At 34.6% G+C, this 20,965-nt stretch overlaps 1 protein-coding gene and 1 long non-coding RNA gene across 2 annotated transcripts in view; one reads left to right on the top strand and one right to left on the bottom strand.

Moving 5' to 3' along the window:
* Nucleotides 1–641: 641 nt before the first annotated feature.
* Nucleotides 642–16,951, bottom strand: RpS26 (ribosomal protein S26). Its single transcript, XM_089092917.1, has 4 exons — nt 16,857–16,951; nt 7,015–7,192; nt 1,951–2,087; nt 642–735 (listed from the first exon to the last, which is right to left on the bottom strand). The coding sequence occupies exons 1-4, from the start codon at nt 16,857–16,859 to the stop codon at nt 691–693; spliced, it is 363 nt and encodes a 120-aa protein (XP_088949043.1). The 5' UTR covers nt 16,860–16,951; the 3' UTR covers nt 642–690.
* Nucleotides 16,952–17,132: 181 nt separating this feature from the next.
* The window catches only part of LOC148949304 (uncharacterized), a 29,404-nt gene continuing 25,571 nt past the window's right edge, over nt 17,133–20,965 (top strand). The window contains exon 1 of the long non-coding RNA XR_016142077.1: nt 17,133–17,299. This is a non-coding gene — a long non-coding RNA (uncharacterized LOC148949304). The remainder of the gene's footprint in view (nt 17,300–20,965) is intronic.

Consider the following 20,965-nt stretch of genomic DNA (forward strand, 5'->3'; position numbering starts at 1 on the left):
TGTAATATGACTGTGGTTAGTATTTCAATAGACACAGACGTTAAGTTGACGCCCCTACAGCTGTCACAGATTAGCGCACCGCCCTTCTTGAAGAGTTTAAACAGTATGCCCCTGGCCTAATTTTTTGTTTTTTTTCGTAATTTCAGAGGACAACTAGGAGAGCAGTCTAAACGGTTATGCATGCTCGAAGGAATGTCTTCAGCATCTCTGCCGTCCTCATCGACTCCAGATGTACGTTAATTTTCATTTTTTTATAGCTGTTGTCAACTCTTCGATGCTAGAGGGGGGGGGGGTCAGATCAACTATGGGCCATGAGCGACTAAATGATTTAGCGTTAATGAGCATTGAACGCGAAGAATTAGATGCAATCAATTGGGACGATCAAAATAATAAACTTGCAGACATTAAAGTAAGAAAACTCAGATTTAAATGAATGGAAAATTGTTGTTAATATATGTTAAAATTTGGCCTGGAGATTTTCGAAGACAGAGGGGGTGGGGTCTAATCAATATTTTGCCCCGGGCGCGAAATAGGACAGCACCACCACAGCGCCATATTAATCATTATATCCTTAAGACAAATATTACTTCAGACTTTAAAATATAGTTATAGAAATAGACATCTAAGCAAATGAAGAAGAATAAGGCAGATACTTTTATTTGTATATCAGCCACAAAGAATTGCTAAAATTTAGCGTCTCACACCAGGAGGACCACCAGCTCCAGGGCGTTGATCCTAGAAAACAAAAATAGTTAGAACATACTATGTAAAAGTGTCATAATTGATTTTTTAATTCTCACTTTACATTTGCCCATAGGCGAAATTAAAAAACCTAATGTTTTACCATTACTTCTTTTATCTTATTTTTACAAAACTGTTAGATGTATGTTTTAAATAGTGATGCAATTTGAATCCTATCACCTGTGTTGCATTTAGAACATTTCTTTAATGTATTCATATTCACTACATTCACATATTCACTAATGTATTTGAAGTTTAACATGTCTATATGAGCAAACTCACTTTGAACAATATTTCTTAGGTAAAATCAAACAGCAACTGAGATCATTTTCAAAAAGAGACAAACTCGGAAATTCCGTACGACGAAGAGACTAGAATCCATTTTAAAAGTACTGATAGTGTAATTTAGGGCTTGCTGAAGTTCACACCGATTAAAAAATTTTGCCATCAAACGTAGACATAAAAAGCCGCGTGTTTGATAAATACTTTCGATTTGATCAGGTTCTGCAGCAGTATCTAAGATACATACATTCAAATTGCTCATGTTCCTGAATTATTGTCAATATTATGACTAGATGCCATTAACATGGCTTAGCCATTTTAATATCAATATATTCTTAAAACGCTCAGTTAATATAAGTAACAATTTTGGGACTGTTTTAATTTTTCAATTGTAGTTTTAAAGATCCCTTTTTATTGTAAGTTTTATTTTATTCACGTATATAGTTTGCTGAGGACGGCTCTTAGATATTGACTGTCTATGAGCCGGTAACTTTCCTGTTGTATCTTTCTTCTCAAGTATATAACCTCGAACTATATATATATATATATATATATATATATATATATATATATATATATATATATATATATAATATATATAAACGTGTAAAAAAGCTATTAATAAAAATAAACCTACTGAAAAGACACGTTTGGTTCTAAAAGTGATTATAGACATTAAATTTCCAATACAACACAGTTCAGGAGTATATAGTAGAAACGAAACTATCATTTAGATGTGAATTTAAGTTTAAAGTTAAGAGTTCAAATAATATAATATATAAAAATTCCACGCTAAGTTGGATAACATTCCTGTAATTTAGACAAAATTTTTCGTATGAACTCCCATCCTAACTGTTTTCACGTATGTTCACTGGTGTTAAGTTATTTGTCTAGGATTATATGCAAAACCAAGTCTTTCAAACTTGCCTGCATTGCTCTCTGAAATCGAGGGGGTGGGGCTCGGTTCCTTCTCTCTTCACGAGATCTGTTCCTCACCACCTTTGAGTGAATAGCACAAGAGACACAGTAATGCAGCTTGGCATACAGCTTGGGTAGGTTATAGGCTGAAAACAAATATAATTTAGATTCAGAAAGATGATTGAGGCCCCCCCCCCCCCGCTAACGCATTGGCAGATTTGGTGTTGGGACACTGTAACACTTTAAAGTTATTTTTTGAAGCTGGTGTTTAATATTTGAGTTATAAATAATATTTTAATTGATAAGACTGTTTCTTTTTGCAAACAAGTTCGAAACAAAGTTTTAGTTACTTTGTGTGGTCTCTGTTATATTTTACTGATGACGCATACCACCTAAAAGTATTTCATTAAATTTAGATTTATCACGAGAATATGTCTGTATTACCTCAAAAGCCAACTGGGAGGTGAAAATCTCCATTTCGTATTAAAAAGAAGGGGAAACTTAAAATCATAACTTCTTTAGACTGTCAAAATAATATATCAGGATTGTGCTGTCAGAACAGTGCTGAAAAACAATATTTAAACTTCTTTTTACTGTCAAAGATTTGTTTTTAAGTCTTGCTATGGCACAGAGGCGAAGAAATTGATATCATTATTTTTTGGCTGTAATAAAATTCGGGTTTGCTTTTTATGTGAAGCAGGGTGGTTTTTACAACATTGTTTTTTTTTGGGGGGATTTGTATAGTAGAAAGTAAATGCATAAGAAGTGCAAAGATATTATTAATTTACGTTTTGGATTTCGATTAGCAAATAGTGGCCACTTTACTGCCTATTTTCATCTAATTAAAGCTCTGCGTTATATGACACCGCCTCTGTTCATCCCAACAGACATTAGGATGAGTCTGTTCTAAACATTAAAATAAAGGCTGGACTCTTTAGAAATATCTGAACTTCAATAAGGGTTCGTAGAGGTATACACTTAAAACTAAGCATATGATTCGAAATACTCTTTCAATGGTCGGAGTAATCAATTAAGAAAAAGAGATTTCAAAAAATTGTTTATAAAAGGCAAATAATTATGTGTTTATTGTGAAATGGCGTCGATTTTTTTTTATTCAAACATTTACTAATGAAATGTCGAAAAAAGTGGAAATCCACCACTTGAGTTCACCATGGAAAGGGAATGCAACTACAATATTACTTCAGAATTGCTCACCTTCTCAATACCAAACAGTCACAAAATATAGTTATATTTCAAACAGTTCGTGGTAACGAACTGCAAGTATGCGGCTCAATAGTAACCGAAACTCTAGGAAACAGAGTTTTTATAACAATAGATACATCAAAAGAATCAAATTTGATGCATATTCAACATACGTAAAATTCATCAAATGTTTCCCGTCAAAAATTACGAGCCTGATAAAATTTGCCCATTTTTAAAAAAAGGGGGGAAACACCCCCAAAATATCAAGTGATCTTACGGAAAATGACACCATCAGATTCAGCATACCAGACAACCCCATTGTTAAGGTTTCAGGCTCCTATGCACAAAAATGTAGAATTTTGCATTTTTTTGCCGGAGGAAAGATCACAGATGCGTGTTTTTTTTTTCTTCCAGGGGTGATCGTATCGAACAAGTGATCATATAAGATCGGGAGAGAGCTCATTTGACTGGAAATCAAAATTACTAGTTCCCTTTTTAAGTGACCAAAATATTGGAGGGCAGCTAGCCCCCCTCCCACGCTCATTTTTTCCCCTAAGTCACCCGATCAAAATTTTGAAATGTCCATTTTTTTCAGCATAGTCAAAAATCTAATAACTAAGTCTTTGAGGATGACATTACCCCCCCCCCCCCCCACAGTCTCCGGGGCTGCAAGACATGAACTTTGCCTATTGTTTGCATATATTATTGATTATTGGGAAGTATACACTTTTTTAAGGGAAATTTTCTGGTAGAGGGGATGGGAGTTACGTGGGAGTATCTTTCTATGGAGGAATTTTTTGGGGAAGAAGAGATTTTTCCATGGAGTGGGAGCCAGATTTCCAAGCATTATTTAGAAAACGATCACAAATTAAATTTATATAAATTTATGAAACGAAAATTTGTCTAACAACAGTTTTTTCAATTGAAAGTAAGGAGCAACATTAAAACTTAAAATGAACAGAAATTATTACTTATATGAGGGGGGTTGCCCTCTCCTCAATAATTCACTCTTTAGGCAAAAGTTTGATGTGTTGTTCCAGCTATTTAAGAATGACTCGTAAACCACAAAGGCCGTTTAATTAGAATAATAAACTCTTTTAGAAGTTCTAAAAAAAAACTTCAGCGCAAAGAGCGAGGTATTGAGCAGAGGGCGACCCCCCTCATATACGTAATAATTTCTGTTCGTGTTAAGTATTAATGCTGCTCTTTACTTTCAGTTGAAAGAACTTGTTTTTATTTATTTAATATGTATAGGGACAGCACACATTTGCCCATAAAATTGTATACACTGCTATTATATAGCTGACAATTTTTATACTTATTTTTGTACATGCCATCCTATCACATTTCCACGATTAGTTGTCTATAAATCAAAGTTTTTTTCCGGACGATTTTCTTACTTTATGCTAAATTTGAACAAAATATCAAATTTTTATTTTTGTGTTCAACAGACATATCAAGATTTAAACGTTTGAATTGAGTATCTAAAAATCTCAAAATTAGAAAAAAAAATTTAATTAAAAATCTACCACAGCTTGAAGCCCTGAGAATTTAAATCACTAATCTACACCTGTCAAATACAAAAATAACTAACACATATTTTTTTAAGGAGTGTTTCCACTCATATACTTAGTTTGAAGCACATATCTACCTGCATCTTTATTAGAGTTCATGTTTTTTGACGATTTTGGTGTTTATTTGAATACTTTAGGAACAACAGAAGAGGAAATACTAACAAAGAACTCTAAACTGACAGGACTACCCATTATAAACGTTCACCGAAATATTGAGGTTGACATCGACTGTGTAATAAATAGATATGGTGGGATTATAAAGAGAAAAATAGACCTTTTTTTTAATAAAATTGTGTAGTCCGTAACTTAAGCAAAATATATTGAACTTTAAAAAGTGGAAAGATACACTATATTGTTATGAAAAGCGACATTTTTATTAGTAAATTTTTGAGATTTCGTCAAAGTTGACATTGTTTATTAAAGCACTGTTTTTAGAATGAAATAGTGATTAGGTAATGGTTTATTGCCTATGCTTAAAGCCCTCGTTTTAACTTTCTTCTATGTATTTCTATCTCTTTGTTCAATGTTTCTTTTTATACCATTAACGGAACTAGTATTAAATATATTTTACGCATATACGATTGTATCTTAATCTTCATTTCCTACTCTTCATTACCATCATAATTACTAAACAATGCCATATAGTTATAGGTTATTATATATAGTTATTAGGCGACATACTAAATGGTTTGATGTATACAAATATTCACCAAAAAATGCATGAGTTCAAAAGATGGTTCAAGACCTTTTTTTTTGACAATACAAAGCTATATAGTGGTCAGAAGTACAAAGGTACAAAAGCAATATAGTGGTCAGAAGTACAAAGGCTAAAAATTATGTAGAAAATAATAAATATCAAATTTTTCTGTAAATGGTAAAGAGCTTTTTATTTTTTTAGTTATATATTTATATCTTACTATTTTTTATCAGAGCAACGCAGTATGCGCCCCCTGCTAAGAAAAATCCTTGATCCGCTCCTGTACTGGAGGCAAAGGTAGATGAACAGACAGGCGAGGGACTCAACATGTTTTCTTTTGGGGGATATCTGTATTTGATAACGAAGTGTTCTTTAATGAAAGAGTAACTTTAAAGCTAAAACCTAACAAAAACCATCAATGTGCAAGTATGATGAGGACTGTCACCTCCCTTAGCCCTGATTTTTACACTAAATCTTAACACTAATTCTCAAAGAACAATACAAACTGTTACAATGTACTTATTTGCGGTAGTGAAATTTTCAGTGCATACGTTTTGAAAGGAAATAGGTAAATAAAAAAAAACTCGCTATTACCAACCAGTTAAAACAGAAACTAAATTTTAACATAACAAACTGAGGATGGAGGTAGCATCAAGCTCTGCCTTCATATTTGGGGGAATTTCTCTTAGTTTTAAGTTCCAAAATTGACTTTACTGGATACAGAAAACTTGTTTTTTATTTGATTTCCATCAGTTTTTAATTGATGTATCATAATTTACTATAGGCTGCTCAAGTACATATTCCAGAACAAAAGGCACAATCAGGTGAGTGTGCATGATTTTAGTAAGACTTCCGTACCTTGTACTGAATGGCTTTCTCATAATTTTCAATCTTGAGACATTCAAACCCAATGCTGGCCATAATTGTTGACTGACAGTACAAAATGGCAGAAAATAATTTATTGAAGAGCAATCTTATTGCTTCTAAAAATGGCAACATTTTTTTTTTTTTTTTTTTATATTAAAAACAATAACTGCAATGTTGAGACATTGCACATATGAACAATATATGAACAGCTATATGAACAATATAGCTTTATGTCTATTATCAAATGCAATGATTTGGAAATATGGAACACACTCTGTCTACAACATATGTTGCAGCGTTTGATAACTTCAGTCAAATAACAGACTAGATCCTCTTTATATTAATTAATCTAAGGTGAGAGGACATGCATAGAGAGGGGAATAGGAAGAACTAACCCACAAAATTAAGCACTGAATTTGAATTGAAAGTGATCCCTACAATATCCTAACCATCCTCTCTTGATAGTTGGATCTGTGTAATTATGCTGGAGGCTCATAGCATAATGTGTTTTTATTCATCACACTTAGTTAACACTGACATCCAGGGATAATTTGAAGCTAGTTTTATTCATTCAACTGGCCTGACAATGCTGTTTTTGTTCCTTTTGTTTCCAAACATTAGTGAATATTAGCATTTGAAGCTGTTGATTCCTACCTTTTTTGTTTGTCTAAATTAAATTTACCCAAGATATAAAGTCAGCAGATGTGAAAAACAAAATAACAAAAAGCTTACTGGTATAGAAACTGGCTTCAGAGATATCTCTCACAGCAGCAGCTTCAACAATGTTTCTAATAACAAACTTCTTGATAGCTTTGTCCTTGGGGACACACCGGGCACAGTTGGTGCATCTTACTGGCTTAACATGTCCACGTCCATGTTTGGACCTCCCTCCATTGCGCCTCTTGGTGGTCTAGAAAAAGAAACAAGCATAAAAACCCAAAATTAAAAAAAATAACACAGATAAATGTAGCTCAATAGTGCTATAAATACAAGCATATGTGTTGTTTCTTTAGCATTAACTTAACAACTGTCACAAGTTTAACCTAAAAACTCTTTCTTTGACATAGATCTAACTAGGAGTTCCCCTAGATCAGTGGTTCTCAAGACTTATTTAGACACTGTACCCCTGTTTACCCACAAAACATTTAAGGTACCTCTTCTCAGTTACCCGTACTAAGTGAACTATAGCTAAAATATAAATAAAATTGCCAGTCCAAGAGTTAAAGGGTTGTTTTATTTTTTGTTGGCCAGTCATGTACCCCCTAAAAATTTGTGTGTACCCCCAAGAGGTATGCATACCAAAGCTCAAGAGCCACTGTCCTAGATGATAAAAGCTAAGTTTGGGGGAGGGGAGGACAGGAGGGCCTTCAAAACATATTTTGGGATTCCTCCCTATCCTCTTGTGTGTTCAAGTATACATGGTAATTTTTAGGAATCCAAAGACTTCTGTCTTGCTTCATCTAGGAGAACTGACTTGTCATATAAACGCATTGCCAAGGAAATAAAAGCTCCATCATTGGCCATACATCATGTAGTGCCACCCACAGGTGTTCAAAAAGCACCAAAGCTGCCAATGCCAGATTTTCAAAAGCTACCTGACACTTTAGCAGCACAACTTGTGTTTTGACAGCTTTGCTTTGAGCTAAAAGTACTTTTATATGTAGAAAAGTAACAAATGTAACTTAGTATAGCTTCCAGTTAGATATATCAATAGTTTTCTGAATCACAACTAACAATGTAATATAATTCAGTGGCAAGCCATATACTAACCTTAATTACCTTAATTCACACTTCGGAGCAAAATACGATATGTGCTGGATCTGTTCTGCTCATGTGAATCTGATCTTACTCTATAATTTTATATGTACAATTTTATCAAAAGTATTGTATCATATTTACTCTAGTCTGCTAGTGGAGTATAGTATTCAAATTCTGAAGTATACTGTATATAACTTACTGCTGTTACTTTATGGACAAGTTGTACACTCCAATGCTATTGGTATTATAAAAATAATGCATACCCAAGTACATGCTTGATGCTCATTTGTCATTACACAACAACTATAAAGAGCATCATTTGATTTTCTGGGAGAACAATATTGATTGGCAGCCTGGCAGTCACATACATTACGAAGCTGTGATATTAATTTTCCCCTAATCTAATCCCCAAAATAAACAGAGAATTGCTGCTACATTGTAGTGTGGCTGTTTTAGACTACTAATCTTCCATGTTCCAGCCTTCTCATTATCCACTTTAACTGTAGGTACACCTTGATAGCTACATGCCCTGTAAAGATTCTTTCAACTGACAAATACAGTTTTGAAAGAATTTGACTCCAGGGTCTAAATATTAGTCAGGAAAGTATTTTCAAGCTTTTATCTTTACCATTTCATTATTTATAGAGCTTAGAAGATACATAGATTGCCTTAAATTGCAGCTTAGAGCAATCTAAGGTTTTTTCCCTGTGAAGCCCTGGAGTTGATGATCAAAGTTGTTTAGTGACCAGGTGCAGTCGGATGAAGAGTAGCTTCCCAGTCCAGTTTCCACTCTCTTGAGGACCACTCAGGTTCCAACTTTTGTTTGAAAATATCAACAGTGTCAGATGTAACTGTTTTATAAGAGTCAGTTCCAATCATTGACAACTTTTAAGGAAAAGAATTGAGCAGAGACTCATTAGGGCTTACTGATTTACAAGTTTCAGTCAATGACCTCTGGTTCTTGAATTAGGACCAACAATACTGTATGCACAACAATTCCTGTATGCTATGTATCATTTTGGTGGCATATCTCAGCATGTGTTCAAAAACTATTTTGTCTTTTCCAAAGTATGGGGAGGCTAGAGACATTTCAACTTTGAGCTGGGATCAAACTAGTCCTTTGTACATAAGACTAGGCTAGGGATATACCAGAGAGCTAATATAAAATAGCATAGATTAGTTGACAATTAGATTTCACTTATGTATACACTTCAGTCTGAGTTAGCCAACTAGCTAGCTATCAATAGAGTTCTGTATAGAGAAATAGCTAACTATTTGGCTATTAAGATCTCAGTTATATACACAGTGAAGCAGTTCCATTATATACACACGAAATGAAAACATTTTATGAATACCCTGTCAGTCATATTAGCCACCTAGTTGGGTAGAAAATTGTCTTTATATGCTAAAAAGTGCAAGTGCTTCAATGCTAAAAAGTGCAAGACATTATGGATTGGATCCAAGCCAAAAAACATTGATGACACCCTTACATTAGCAAAAACAAACACTGTCTCAGTCTTATCACACACTGATTGTGAAAGAGACTTGGGGATCTTTACTCAGGGATGAAATTCCACCAACACACAGATCTCATTACAAATAAGGCAAGCAGGCTGGTTGGTCTAATCAGGCGGTCTTTCAGGCATTTAGACACTAAAACCTTCACCAGACTCTACAAAGCCTTTATGCGACTAACCATTAACCATGGAAAGATAGTCTGGGGTCCCTCATACATTGGCAATGCTATCAAAATCGAAAAGGTGCAGAGACATGTGACCAACCAACTCCCTGGACTAAAAGAACTGACATATGAAGAGCACCTGAAACAAATGAAGCTGCCAAGCCTAAACTATAGAAGAAAAAGAGGGGACCTGATCTAGACTATCAAATCAATAAAGGTTCTAGAGAGAACCAAGCTCGACAAATACTGCCGTAGTCAAACTAATATCTACACTATGGTTCATTCTGCAAAAATCCAGAAACAAACAACACAAGCTAGACAGAGATCTTATTTTTTGGCCAGTTAGAGCAGTTTAAGAACTTTTTAGCCGAAGAAGCAGTGTCAGAATCAACTCTCAACAGCTTCAAAAACCATCTTGACAAGCATCTACAGAAAGAAGTGTTTATTCATAATACATAACATTCAAAAGTGATATGACTTTGTGCACTAGGCACACTATGTTGAGCCAAGATTAGAGAGTGCCACAACAGGATACAATATCCTAGTAAGTGGCCCTGTTCAGGTAAGTTATATATAAGGTTTGGTGGCTATGGAGTTTTTCTCTATATATAAACTACATTGTTTTGTATTAGCTGTGTACAGGATTTCCCAGAAGATTAATGACTTAGGGGAACAAGTGGAAAAGGTGCACTTGATCAGCCCCAAAGTTGAACTGGCACCAGCAGCAGAATTCTTAGAATAAATATTGAATTTTAATTCATTATCAATAGTGGCTCCAAAATCTTTCTCATCATTTACAGAGGAGATTTGGCAGCCTGAGAGAAAATAAGCTATAGATGCTATAGATATAGATGGCCAGTCAATGCCTATCTAAATTTTCACTAAGAATAGTTTACCTTCAAATTGGGTTTTCAAGCTCTTTCATTGACTCTGGTTTTGAATGTGCTATTCTTCTTATTTCTGCAGAAATTTAGGTGAAATTCAGTTGAGGGACTTCTTGCTATTTTTGAGTGTAGTTGAGTTAATGAAATTTTAAAGAATGAATCCAGGGCCAAAAATGTATCCTGGCAAGGAATCACCAAGCTATAATGTCTACCCTTTGCTTATTTCGATTTTAACTAGATTATGAGTGTTCAATCTCTTATTCATTGGCTTTGGTTTTAGAAAATGCAACTCCTATCCTTTAGAATTTCAAGGTACACTCAGTTTTTTCCACTCCTTTATCAATATATCCAATCACATATTCATAAGCATATAGGAGGTTAGTTTCAGTTGATTTCCTTTGTCTAAAGCCATTCTGATTTGGGGTGAACAGATTATTAGAATCAAGGGGCTTAATTACAGCTGAATTACAAAGACTTTCCAATACTTTACCCACAGTTGATGTTATACTAACAGTCTGTAGTTCTCAGCCACATCCCTATTACCTGCTTTGGGAATATGTGTAATATGTACGGGTCTCCATTCATCTGGTACTACTCAGGTGTCTAGTGAGCTTGGGAATAGTTAGTAGCTGAGCTAAAACTACACATTTTCTTTCAATAGTCTAGAGGAAATGCTATCAGGACCTGGTGACTTATTTTGATCCAGCCTTTTCAGCTGCTAGACTAACTCAGAATTAAGATTAAGGGTTGGGGTAGGGATCTCAATTTGGTAATTAGGCTCTTCTGGTAGAGTTGTATCAGCTGGGGTTGTGAATACTGACATGAACTGTTCACTTAGTAGATTTGCTATGTTCTTATGGTTAGTATTTAACTGACCATGGGATGCTAAATGGGTCACTGAGTGTCTACCTGGTTTTTTCTGTGATGCCCATTTCCATTTTTTTTTCTTTTGTCTCTGTTGCCAGAAAATCTTTGTATTCTGCAGTTACTTTTCTTGTCAAATATCTGAGGATAAAGAGTCTTTGTAAATTGTCCATGTTCTATTTTTTTTTATTGATAGCATTGCATACATCTTGGGAGATAAATGTAAGTGTTCTTGTTGTTTTCACAAATTTCATTGTTTTATGTTTTTTAACTATTTCTAGCAATAAAGTTCTCATTTCACACCATGCACTTACAATATATTGTTTTCCAATGAAAGATCAGTCAGAGTTTGTTAATTCATTAGTTACTTTAAGGTACTCAACAAACACATGTCTTGTAAATTTATGTTTTCTAGGTGGAAGCAAGCAATGTGTACTAAGGATGCACACATGATCATTATGCAAAGTGGTGTTAAATCTTTTACTGATAAAACATCATCTATATCATCCACTTTAAGTAAATCTACAACAGATGGTTCCTGGTTTGCTCCATATCTTGTATTGAAGTTAACCACCTGGCACAAATTATTTTCATATAAACACCTCAGGAGACAATTATCTCCAAAATATTATGTCTCAGATTTAGGGAAACCTCCACCATTCAGCCACTTGATATCTGGTAAATTGAAGTCTGCAGTTACTATCATATGCTTTGAAAAGTTGACTAGTTGTTTTATTGATTTTGTAATAGCAAGCAAGGGTTCATCTCTATTAGGTGAACTGGGGCTGTAATAAACAAATTCAACAGTCACAAAGTTGCCTGGGATTCAGGTTTTTAACCATATTTGTTCAACCAAAGGTTCAAAATTGCAGGCCACTTTGATTTGGTTCACTTCCAAATAGTCTTTCACATATACCATAATACCTCAACCTTCATCACCACTAAGGATGCTAAAATCCTTGTATCCCCCCCCCATTTAACACAATCTTATCATCAGTTAAATTTATAGATGAATGTTCAGGCTTGACTTCACAAATTGTATTAATGTCAACTGTTTTATTTACAAGAATACAAAGTCTTGTCATTTCACAAGTGAGTGAATCACAATTTGTAAACAAGATGGAGAGACACCTACCAGGCTCCACAGGAGATTTGGGTGTACTATATGTTTTCAGTACAGAACTGGCCCTACAAAAACGTTCCTCATTTGAGCAATCAATTAGATTAAGTTCAGTGCTTACAAGATTAAATGGTTTAGGAGAACTAGACAAACATGAAGCTGCTGGGGAGGAAGAAGTTTGTGTTATAGGGGTATATCCTTCCTAGTTGATGTGGCTCTTCTGTATAAAGATTCAAATGCATTGGCTATTTGATGGGATTCAAATTCAACATTTATTTATCAGAACATATGTCATGGAGTAAATTATTTAATGAATCCAGTAGCATACCATTAGTAGTACATCAACTGTGGGTAAAGTATTGGAAAGTCTTGTGAATTCAGCTGTAATTAAGCCCCTTGATTCTAATAATCTGTTCACCCCAAATCAGAATGGCTTTAGACAAAGGAAATCAACTGAAACTAACCTCCTATATGCTTATGAATATGTGATTGGATATATTGATAAAGGAGTGGAAAAAACCCTGAGTGTACCTTGAAATTCTAAAGGACAGGAATTGCATTTTTCAAAAACCAAAGCCAATGAATAAGAGATTGAACACTCATAATCTAGTTAAAATTGAAATAAGCAAAGGGTAGACATTATAGCTTGGTGATTCCATTCCAGGATACATTTTTGGCCCTGGATTCATTCTTGAAAGTTTCATTAACTCAACTACACTCAAAAATAGCAAGAAGCCCCTAAGTGAATTTTACATAAATTTTTGCAGAAATAAGAAGAATTGTACATTCTAGTCAATGAAAGAGCTTGAAAACCCAAAATGAAGGTAAACTATTCTCAGTGAAAATTTAGATAGGCATAGATCTTTAGCTTATTTTCTCTCAGGGTGCTAAATCTCCTCTGTAAATAACGAGAGAGATTTGAGCCACTATTGATAATGAATTAAAATTCAGTATCTATACTAAGAAGTCTGCTGCTGGTGCCAGTTCAACTCTGGGGCTGATCAAGTGCACCTTTTCCACTTGTTCTCCTAAGTCATTAATCTTCAGGGAAATCCTGTACACAGCTAATACAAAACAATGTAGTTTATATACAGAGAAAAACTCCATAGCCACCAAACCTTATATATAAAGACAATTTTCCACGCAACTAGGTGGCTAAAATGACTGACAGGGTATTCATAAAATGTTTTTGTTCATTGTGTATATAATGGAACTGCTTCAGTGTGTATATAACTGAGACCTTAATAGCCAACTAGTTGGCTAATTTAAACTTGAGTTTATAAGTAGGATCTTAATAGCCAAATAGTTAGCTAATTCTCTAGTGTATACAGAACTCTATTGATAGCTGAATAGTTGGCTAACTCAGACTGAAGTGTATACATAAGTGAAATCTAATTGTCAACTAATCTAAACAATTTATAAATACTGTCAGTCATAATAGCCCCATAGTTGGCTATAATAACTTTTCTATATGTAATGTTTACCCAAGGATTTTTTCTTTATAATCTATGCTATTTTCTATTAGCTCTCTGGTGTATCCCTAGCCTAGTCCTCTGTACAAAGGACTAGGAAAAAAAAAAGTATCCAATTGAGCAGAATTCCATATAACAAAAACTCTCACATCTTGTTATCAGCAAGGAGCCAGGAAGAATTGTATATATCAGAGAAAAACTAAAAATCTAAGCTATACATCAATATGGTTATTATTAGGTGTTTAAGATCAAACACTTGCAATTATTAGTTTATTGACTTACCTAAAGGGACCTCTTTTTGATAATATCAATTATCCTATTTTGATGTATATATCCTTTTAGTGTTTCAGTTTTCTTCACATATTACAAGAAAGCTGACTTTCTTCTGATTCTAAAAATTTAAATTTTATTGCTTGATATTTATTCAATAAATCACAAATATTAGATATTATTTTTTCTTTTCAATTGCTTGTCAAAACAGAGACCACATTTTTAATTTATGCTAACAAATTATTGGTTAAAATCTCTAGCCTCCCCATACTTTAAAAAAGACATACAAGGTTGAGATGTGCCACCAAAATGATACATAGCATACAGGAATTTCCTTACCCTCCAAGACTAGCTAAACTGAAACTCTAAACACTAGCATACACGAGAAGAGGTAATTCTATTCTAGCCTAGAAGCTAGTGAAGGCCAACATGCTTCCAGCATTATTTAGTATTGTTGGTCATAATTTAAGAACCAGAGACAGGGCTTCCACTCTCAAATCTTAAAATTTGGGGACAAGTCTTCAACATTTGGGGAATTTTTGGGAAAAACAAAATGGAATTCTGTTGTGAAGAGCCAAAATTGGTTCTAGTTTGTTTTCAAGCTCAAGTAGGGCTTTGATCCACGTGGCAAATCATGCCTTTTACAGAGTAGGTTTTAGAGCCAGAGCATGGGATTGGAAACTATAGCTGGAAATGCTTATTGCTGTTATTGCAACAAAAACTTCAAAATTGTATTAAAATTAAAAAATAAAATAAATAGTGAACTGTAAATACCAGCAGCAATTTTTCATTAAGTCACTAATCTCAGTAATTCATTAATAATATTTAAAAACAAATATTGTTTGCCATTTCTAGATAGGTAAATTAAATGGACAAAATTCAATCTATAAGTATGGGGCAACATTAAAGGTTAATACAAACCAGGGTACATATTGGTTAGCTGGAACACACAAGATTTTTGTAAAGCATCTGTGCTTATTACCCAGTGTTCACTCAGGTTAGTATGCAACTATGCATTGTATAGTGGTCTGGCAACACTAGTGAGGTGTTGCTATCTCCAAGACCTAGTTTTTTGGGGTTGAAGGAGCAAAAAAAAAGTACCTAGGTAAGGTTACATATTTAATATATGCTATGCTTTGCCCTTACACCCCCCCCCTCCCCTAATGTTCAAATATATAGCCCAAATTTGTTTCTAAACTATTATATTTTTATCCTTTTTTGTTTTATTTTATTAGCATTAATGAAACTTAACTTCTTGCATGTGTTCCAGCTCACCAATAAGTACCCAAACAAGAAATAAATTAAACAAGCAAATTTAAACTTAAATTAAAAAGGGAATTTTGATGACAGTTGACACATTATTGTTTTTTCATGCTGATTCTAAGGTTTTAGATGGTTACCCCCCCCCCATTATCTATACCCCCTATTTAGGGATAGGGATGGTTACCCCACCCCCTAAAAATCATATAAAAGTTACTTATTCTTCTTCTTTACAATAACAGCATTTGGCATTATTAACCAACATTTCATGATAAGTTTCATGATAATGATAAGGTCATCAAAGGTCAGGACCCTCTAGAGGGAGAAGGAGTAGAGGTGGGTACTTCAAAATATCTTCCCAGGACATACTTTAGCCTGTAGACCCATCCCTGAAAGTCTCATTTTTCTTACCCTAACCCCTTTCCAAGATAGTCAAAAGTAGCTAAAGTAGAATTTTACCGAAATCTGTAGAGGCTAAACTACTTTTGAAAGACTGGACTGTGATACTTGCAACTGTTTCTGATGGAAGTGCATTCCACGTCTTCTACACTTGGCTAGATAAAGAGTTTTGGCCTAATCTTTTCTGTGAACATGGTGGGTATATTTTGTGTTGGTGTTGACAGGTACTAGGCTACTGTATTCTGTAAAAGTGAAAAAGTGAGTTGGGGTGGTATTATCAATATTCCTAACAATGCAGAATGTATTTATTAGGTCAGCTTTATCATGTCTGAACTGGAGAGAAGGCAACTGTAGTCTTTACATTTTCTGGTTGTAAGGTAGATGACTCAGGTATAATTTGTTTATATCCAATTTGTTATCTTTTTACAAGTCAAACAAACATTTGAGGGGGGGGTTCAACCCCCCCCCCCCCTATGAGTACAGCCTTGAGCTAGAAGCCCCTCAACTAGAACTTAACATGCAATTACCAATTATCTCATCCATAAAATAATAAGGTAAATAATACTGCATTGGACTTTACAGTCCCTACCGGCAGTGCTGATCTCCTCAGCAAGGAAGTGCAATGGGGGGTTGGGGGCCAACCATCCTGTGCTTACGCACACCCTTCCTGTTTACCTAATGCTGACGAAAACATGGATTTAGCCTAGATTAATCCAACCTGTAATTTAAGGTCTACTTAAATGAATTCCCAGTGACCTAGCCAATTTCAGACCAATATACCCATGGATAGTAAACTCAGAGTAATTTACAGCTCGATTAGATCTGTAAATAGGGTAATGTGAACAAAGAATCAAGTAATAATTTACCATATTTCCTTGATTTTAAATGAGTACCGGAACTCAGTGTTGAAGCTTTTCTTCTTGACATTCGGAAGATTATAAACTGAAATCCATTGTTAAAGAAATTTGTAGGAATGAATAAAGCATAGGCCTAGCCATGAATATTGTATATCTTTCAGATACCTTTTATATTTTGAGAACTCAATTGGGATAAAATAAAATAATTCAAAACCCTCAGAATTGAGATTCCAAATTTTGGGATATTTAGGCAGGTAATTTAAAATGTCAAAGCACGGGATAGGCTCCGTACATGACCATATACCCTCATACAAATTCTGAAACTGGAACTGGGCTTCTAGCCTACTAATTACCAGTATAACCCATAGCTAATAAGATAATTAAATATTTCTTTTTGAAGAAAAAGGTCACCGAGGAGCTTATCCATATGTTATTGCTTTCAGCAGAAGAAGGTAGAGATTTAGGCTAGGCTCAGCTATCACAGTTTCATTGCAAAACACTTGTGATTCCAACTTGGGTTAAATTGTCTGTTTTTTTTATTCATTTTTTAGGTAGAAGATAGACACACCCCATGATGTTAAAGTGACACCTTGTTCCTGTTGTTCAGCTCAAAGAACTAAAATAAAAACATACCATACCATTCAATTTTATGCCTAAATATTATGCTAAGCTGATACATATGTTCCAGTCATATATTCCATGTGCAGGGATTTATTAGCCTACAGAAAAAATTGACAGTTCATAAATTTTATTATTCTGCCATTTTATGAAGTTTTGCCTTTAAAATAGGCCTAGGCTATTGACATTGAGCATGTTTTGTTATGGTAGGCCTAATCAATTTTTATCAATTAACCAGTGTTAATTCCATCAAACAGATAATGTTGTTTTTCTGTATAACTATATGTTACAGACTTATGGAGGAGATACCACCAGATGGCTAATGTGACAGTGTAGCCTATATATGTACAAATCTTTAAATTAGCCAACCAAGATTTGAAGCCTAGGAGTCCAGCTGGACATAATGAAACATATTACGAAAACAATTCTTACTCCATAATATGCAGAATAATCCTAGTTAGGCTAACACATTTTTCAGGGGGGGGGGGAGCCTTTATCTTCACTTCTTTCCTTGTTTTTCCAGTTTTTCTAAGAAATCAATCTAAATATAACATCCATTTGCATCACAAATGAACTTTACTCCCATATTAGCCATATGGTGGATGTCCCTTATGGAGTTGACCTTAAGGCCCCCAGTAAATGTAACAGGACTTTTTAATAGCCAACAATCCTGTAGAATTTGCCCCGTCCCTCCTTTTCTCTGTGCCAAGTACTGAAATGAGAAAATATGCCCTTCAGGAATCTTTTCAAACTGAGGAATAATTCATTTCTATGGTGATAGCCCAAGGGAAGACCAAAAAACTCCCTAACATCAGCCTCCCTTGCAACTTGTGAATGTTTAGACAGTAGTGTTGTATATAAAAATATAATATTTTATCAGTGCCTGCTTATTCCAGACCTTAAAAACAAATGAAGTTCCTAATTTCTAATATAGATATCCTTCCAAAAAAACTTCTACATCTTTCCATTTGTCTGATTATGAAAGAAATAGCTGTTGCAGCAATTTTAGATGTCACAAAAAAAGTACTGTTTCAGCTTTATTGCCTGAAAAAATTAGAATTAGTGGTTGCCATTTCTTCTCAATAAAAAATGATGAATTTGCCCCCCCTCCCCTGGATTGAAAATAGAACCCCCCCCCCCCTAAAATTTTGTGAATTTAGAAGAGGAGATGTCATATTGAGCATTTGAATACCTTTAACTGTCTAAAAGACCAAAAGCGTATAAGAATGGCAAAAATTAAGTAATAGTGTGAAAAAATGACATTTTCTCATGTAAAATAAATAAAAAAATTACCTGCCCCAATTTTTTGGGGCAGTTCTTAATTTTTGTCCCCATATCTAAAGGCAAAATGATAGGAAAGTTGAGAGAGGTAAAATAAAATGAGTTTCTAGTGAGAGGGAAGGAAGGATTTGTACTATGGAGGAAAGGTGTTTCTTCAGATCATAGGCTGTATCTAAGGGCTTTTCTTGGAAATGAAAGTCAGTATTATTTTGGGTTTCCTCACAAATATTTTTATTTGATTAAACCATTGTTTTGGCTTAGTAGAAAGCAAATCCTTCATTTTTATACGGATAATGTCAAGAAATAGATTTTTATATTTCTTTTTTTGTATGTTTTGGCAACAACTTAGTTTTGGATGTTTTGCTATGCTTAAGCAAGATTCACTTTAATTATATATTTTTTTTCAATCAGGTTTGTCATTAGAAAATTTGAAATTTTTTCTCAGGGAAGGAGGCTGTGTATTTTGTTTTAATCTGGTTTTCAAAAATGTAAACTTTATCAATAACATTGTTGTTCCCCATGATAGCCAGTTTGTAATCCAAGATAAAAAAAAAACAAAAAAAAAACATCATTGGAAGTTGATCAGTAAGAGACCTCAGTAACAGAAAAAGTATGATTAAAGCTGGAAAGATGTTTTATTAATAAACAAAAATGTTAACCCCCTTAAAGGGGACAAAGGTCAGCTGAAGACTACTGCTACTACTAACAACTCACCGCAGCACCAAGCCATCTGAGACCAGCACAGCTACACACACTCCCCCTCCATTTAATCTATTCAAAGCCTCCCTTTTTACACCCTCCCACAAAGTTTTTGGGGACAAGTCTTCAACATTTGGGGAATTTTTGGGAAAAACAAAATGGAATTTTGTTGTGAAGAGCCAAAATTGGTTCTAGCTTTGTTTTCAGGCTCAAGCAGGGCTTTGATCCACGTGGTAAATCATGCCTTTTACAGAGTAGGTTTTAGAGCCAGAGCATGGGATTGGAAACTATAGCTGGAAATGCTTATTGCTGTTATTGCAACAAAAACTTCAAAATTGTATTAAAATTAAAACAAAAATGTTAACCCCCTTAAAGGGGACAAAGGTCAGCTGAAGACTACTGCTACTACTAACAACTCACCACAGCACCAAGTCATCTTAGACCAACACAGCTACGCACACTCCCCCTCCATTTAATCTATTCAAAGCCTCCCGTTTTACACCCTCCCACAAAGTTCCCATTTCCTTTAAATCTTTCTTTATGATTTCAACCCACCCCAGACAAGGATGACCTGCTTTCTGTTTAGCCCTAGGCAGTTGGCCAAAAAGAACAATCTTTGGCAATCTCTCATCCTTCATCCACACAACATGCCCTATCCACCTCAACTTTCATTATAGCCCTAGAGAGTGGTATTGAACCACATTTTTCATACAGCCTATTGTTTGAAATATGGTCAGTCAGCTGGATACCCAGAACAATTCTTAAGCAATTTCTCTGGAAAACATCTAGCAAATCTTCATCTGCTTTTTAGAGCGCCCATGCTTCACAGCCATATTTGACCACTGTCATCACTGTAGCTTCTAATCTTGGTTTGCAGACTTATCTTCCTATTCTTCCAAACTTTTTTTAACTGTGAAATTTAACATCTTCACTGCTCCCACAATCTGTACTAATAATGCTACCAAGGTAAGTGAAGCTGTCCACCTGATCAATCTTTTCATTGCCCAATGTCACCTTTTCATCTTCACTTATTCCTAGCCTTAGTGACTTAGTCTTCTTAACATTAATTTTCAAACCTATGGGAACTCATAAAACCTCTAAAAGTTCATTCATTTTGATCACACTTTCATCTAGGATGCTTAAATCATCAGTATAATCTAATTCCACGAGACTTTTTCCTCCCCATTTGATTCCTTGGTCTCCTATTGCTTTTCCTGTACTCCTTATGGCAAAGTCAATAAAAATAATCCATATAAATTGGGATAAAATACGGCACTGCTTAACTCTGGATTTAATACGCAACCAGTTGCTAACCTCATTTCCTACCTTAACTGCAGCAGTGTTATTCTTTTACATAGCGCTTATCACTTTAATGTATTTTTCTGGTATACCATACAAGGATAAAACCTTTACTAAAGCTCTTCTATCAGCAGAATTGAACGCTTGCTCATAATCTATAAAACTGAGGACCAAAGTTGTTTGACAACTCAGGCACATCTCAATTATTAACCTAGGAGTGA

Source organism: Artemia sp. Qi Xiang Cuo, chromosome 8 (genome assembly GCF_049724085.1).
Source record: "Artemia sp. Qi Xiang Cuo chromosome 8, ASM4972408v1, whole genome shotgun sequence".
Taxonomy (NCBI): Eukaryota; Metazoa; Arthropoda; class Branchiopoda; order Anostraca; family Artemiidae; genus Artemia; species Artemia sp. Qi Xiang Cuo.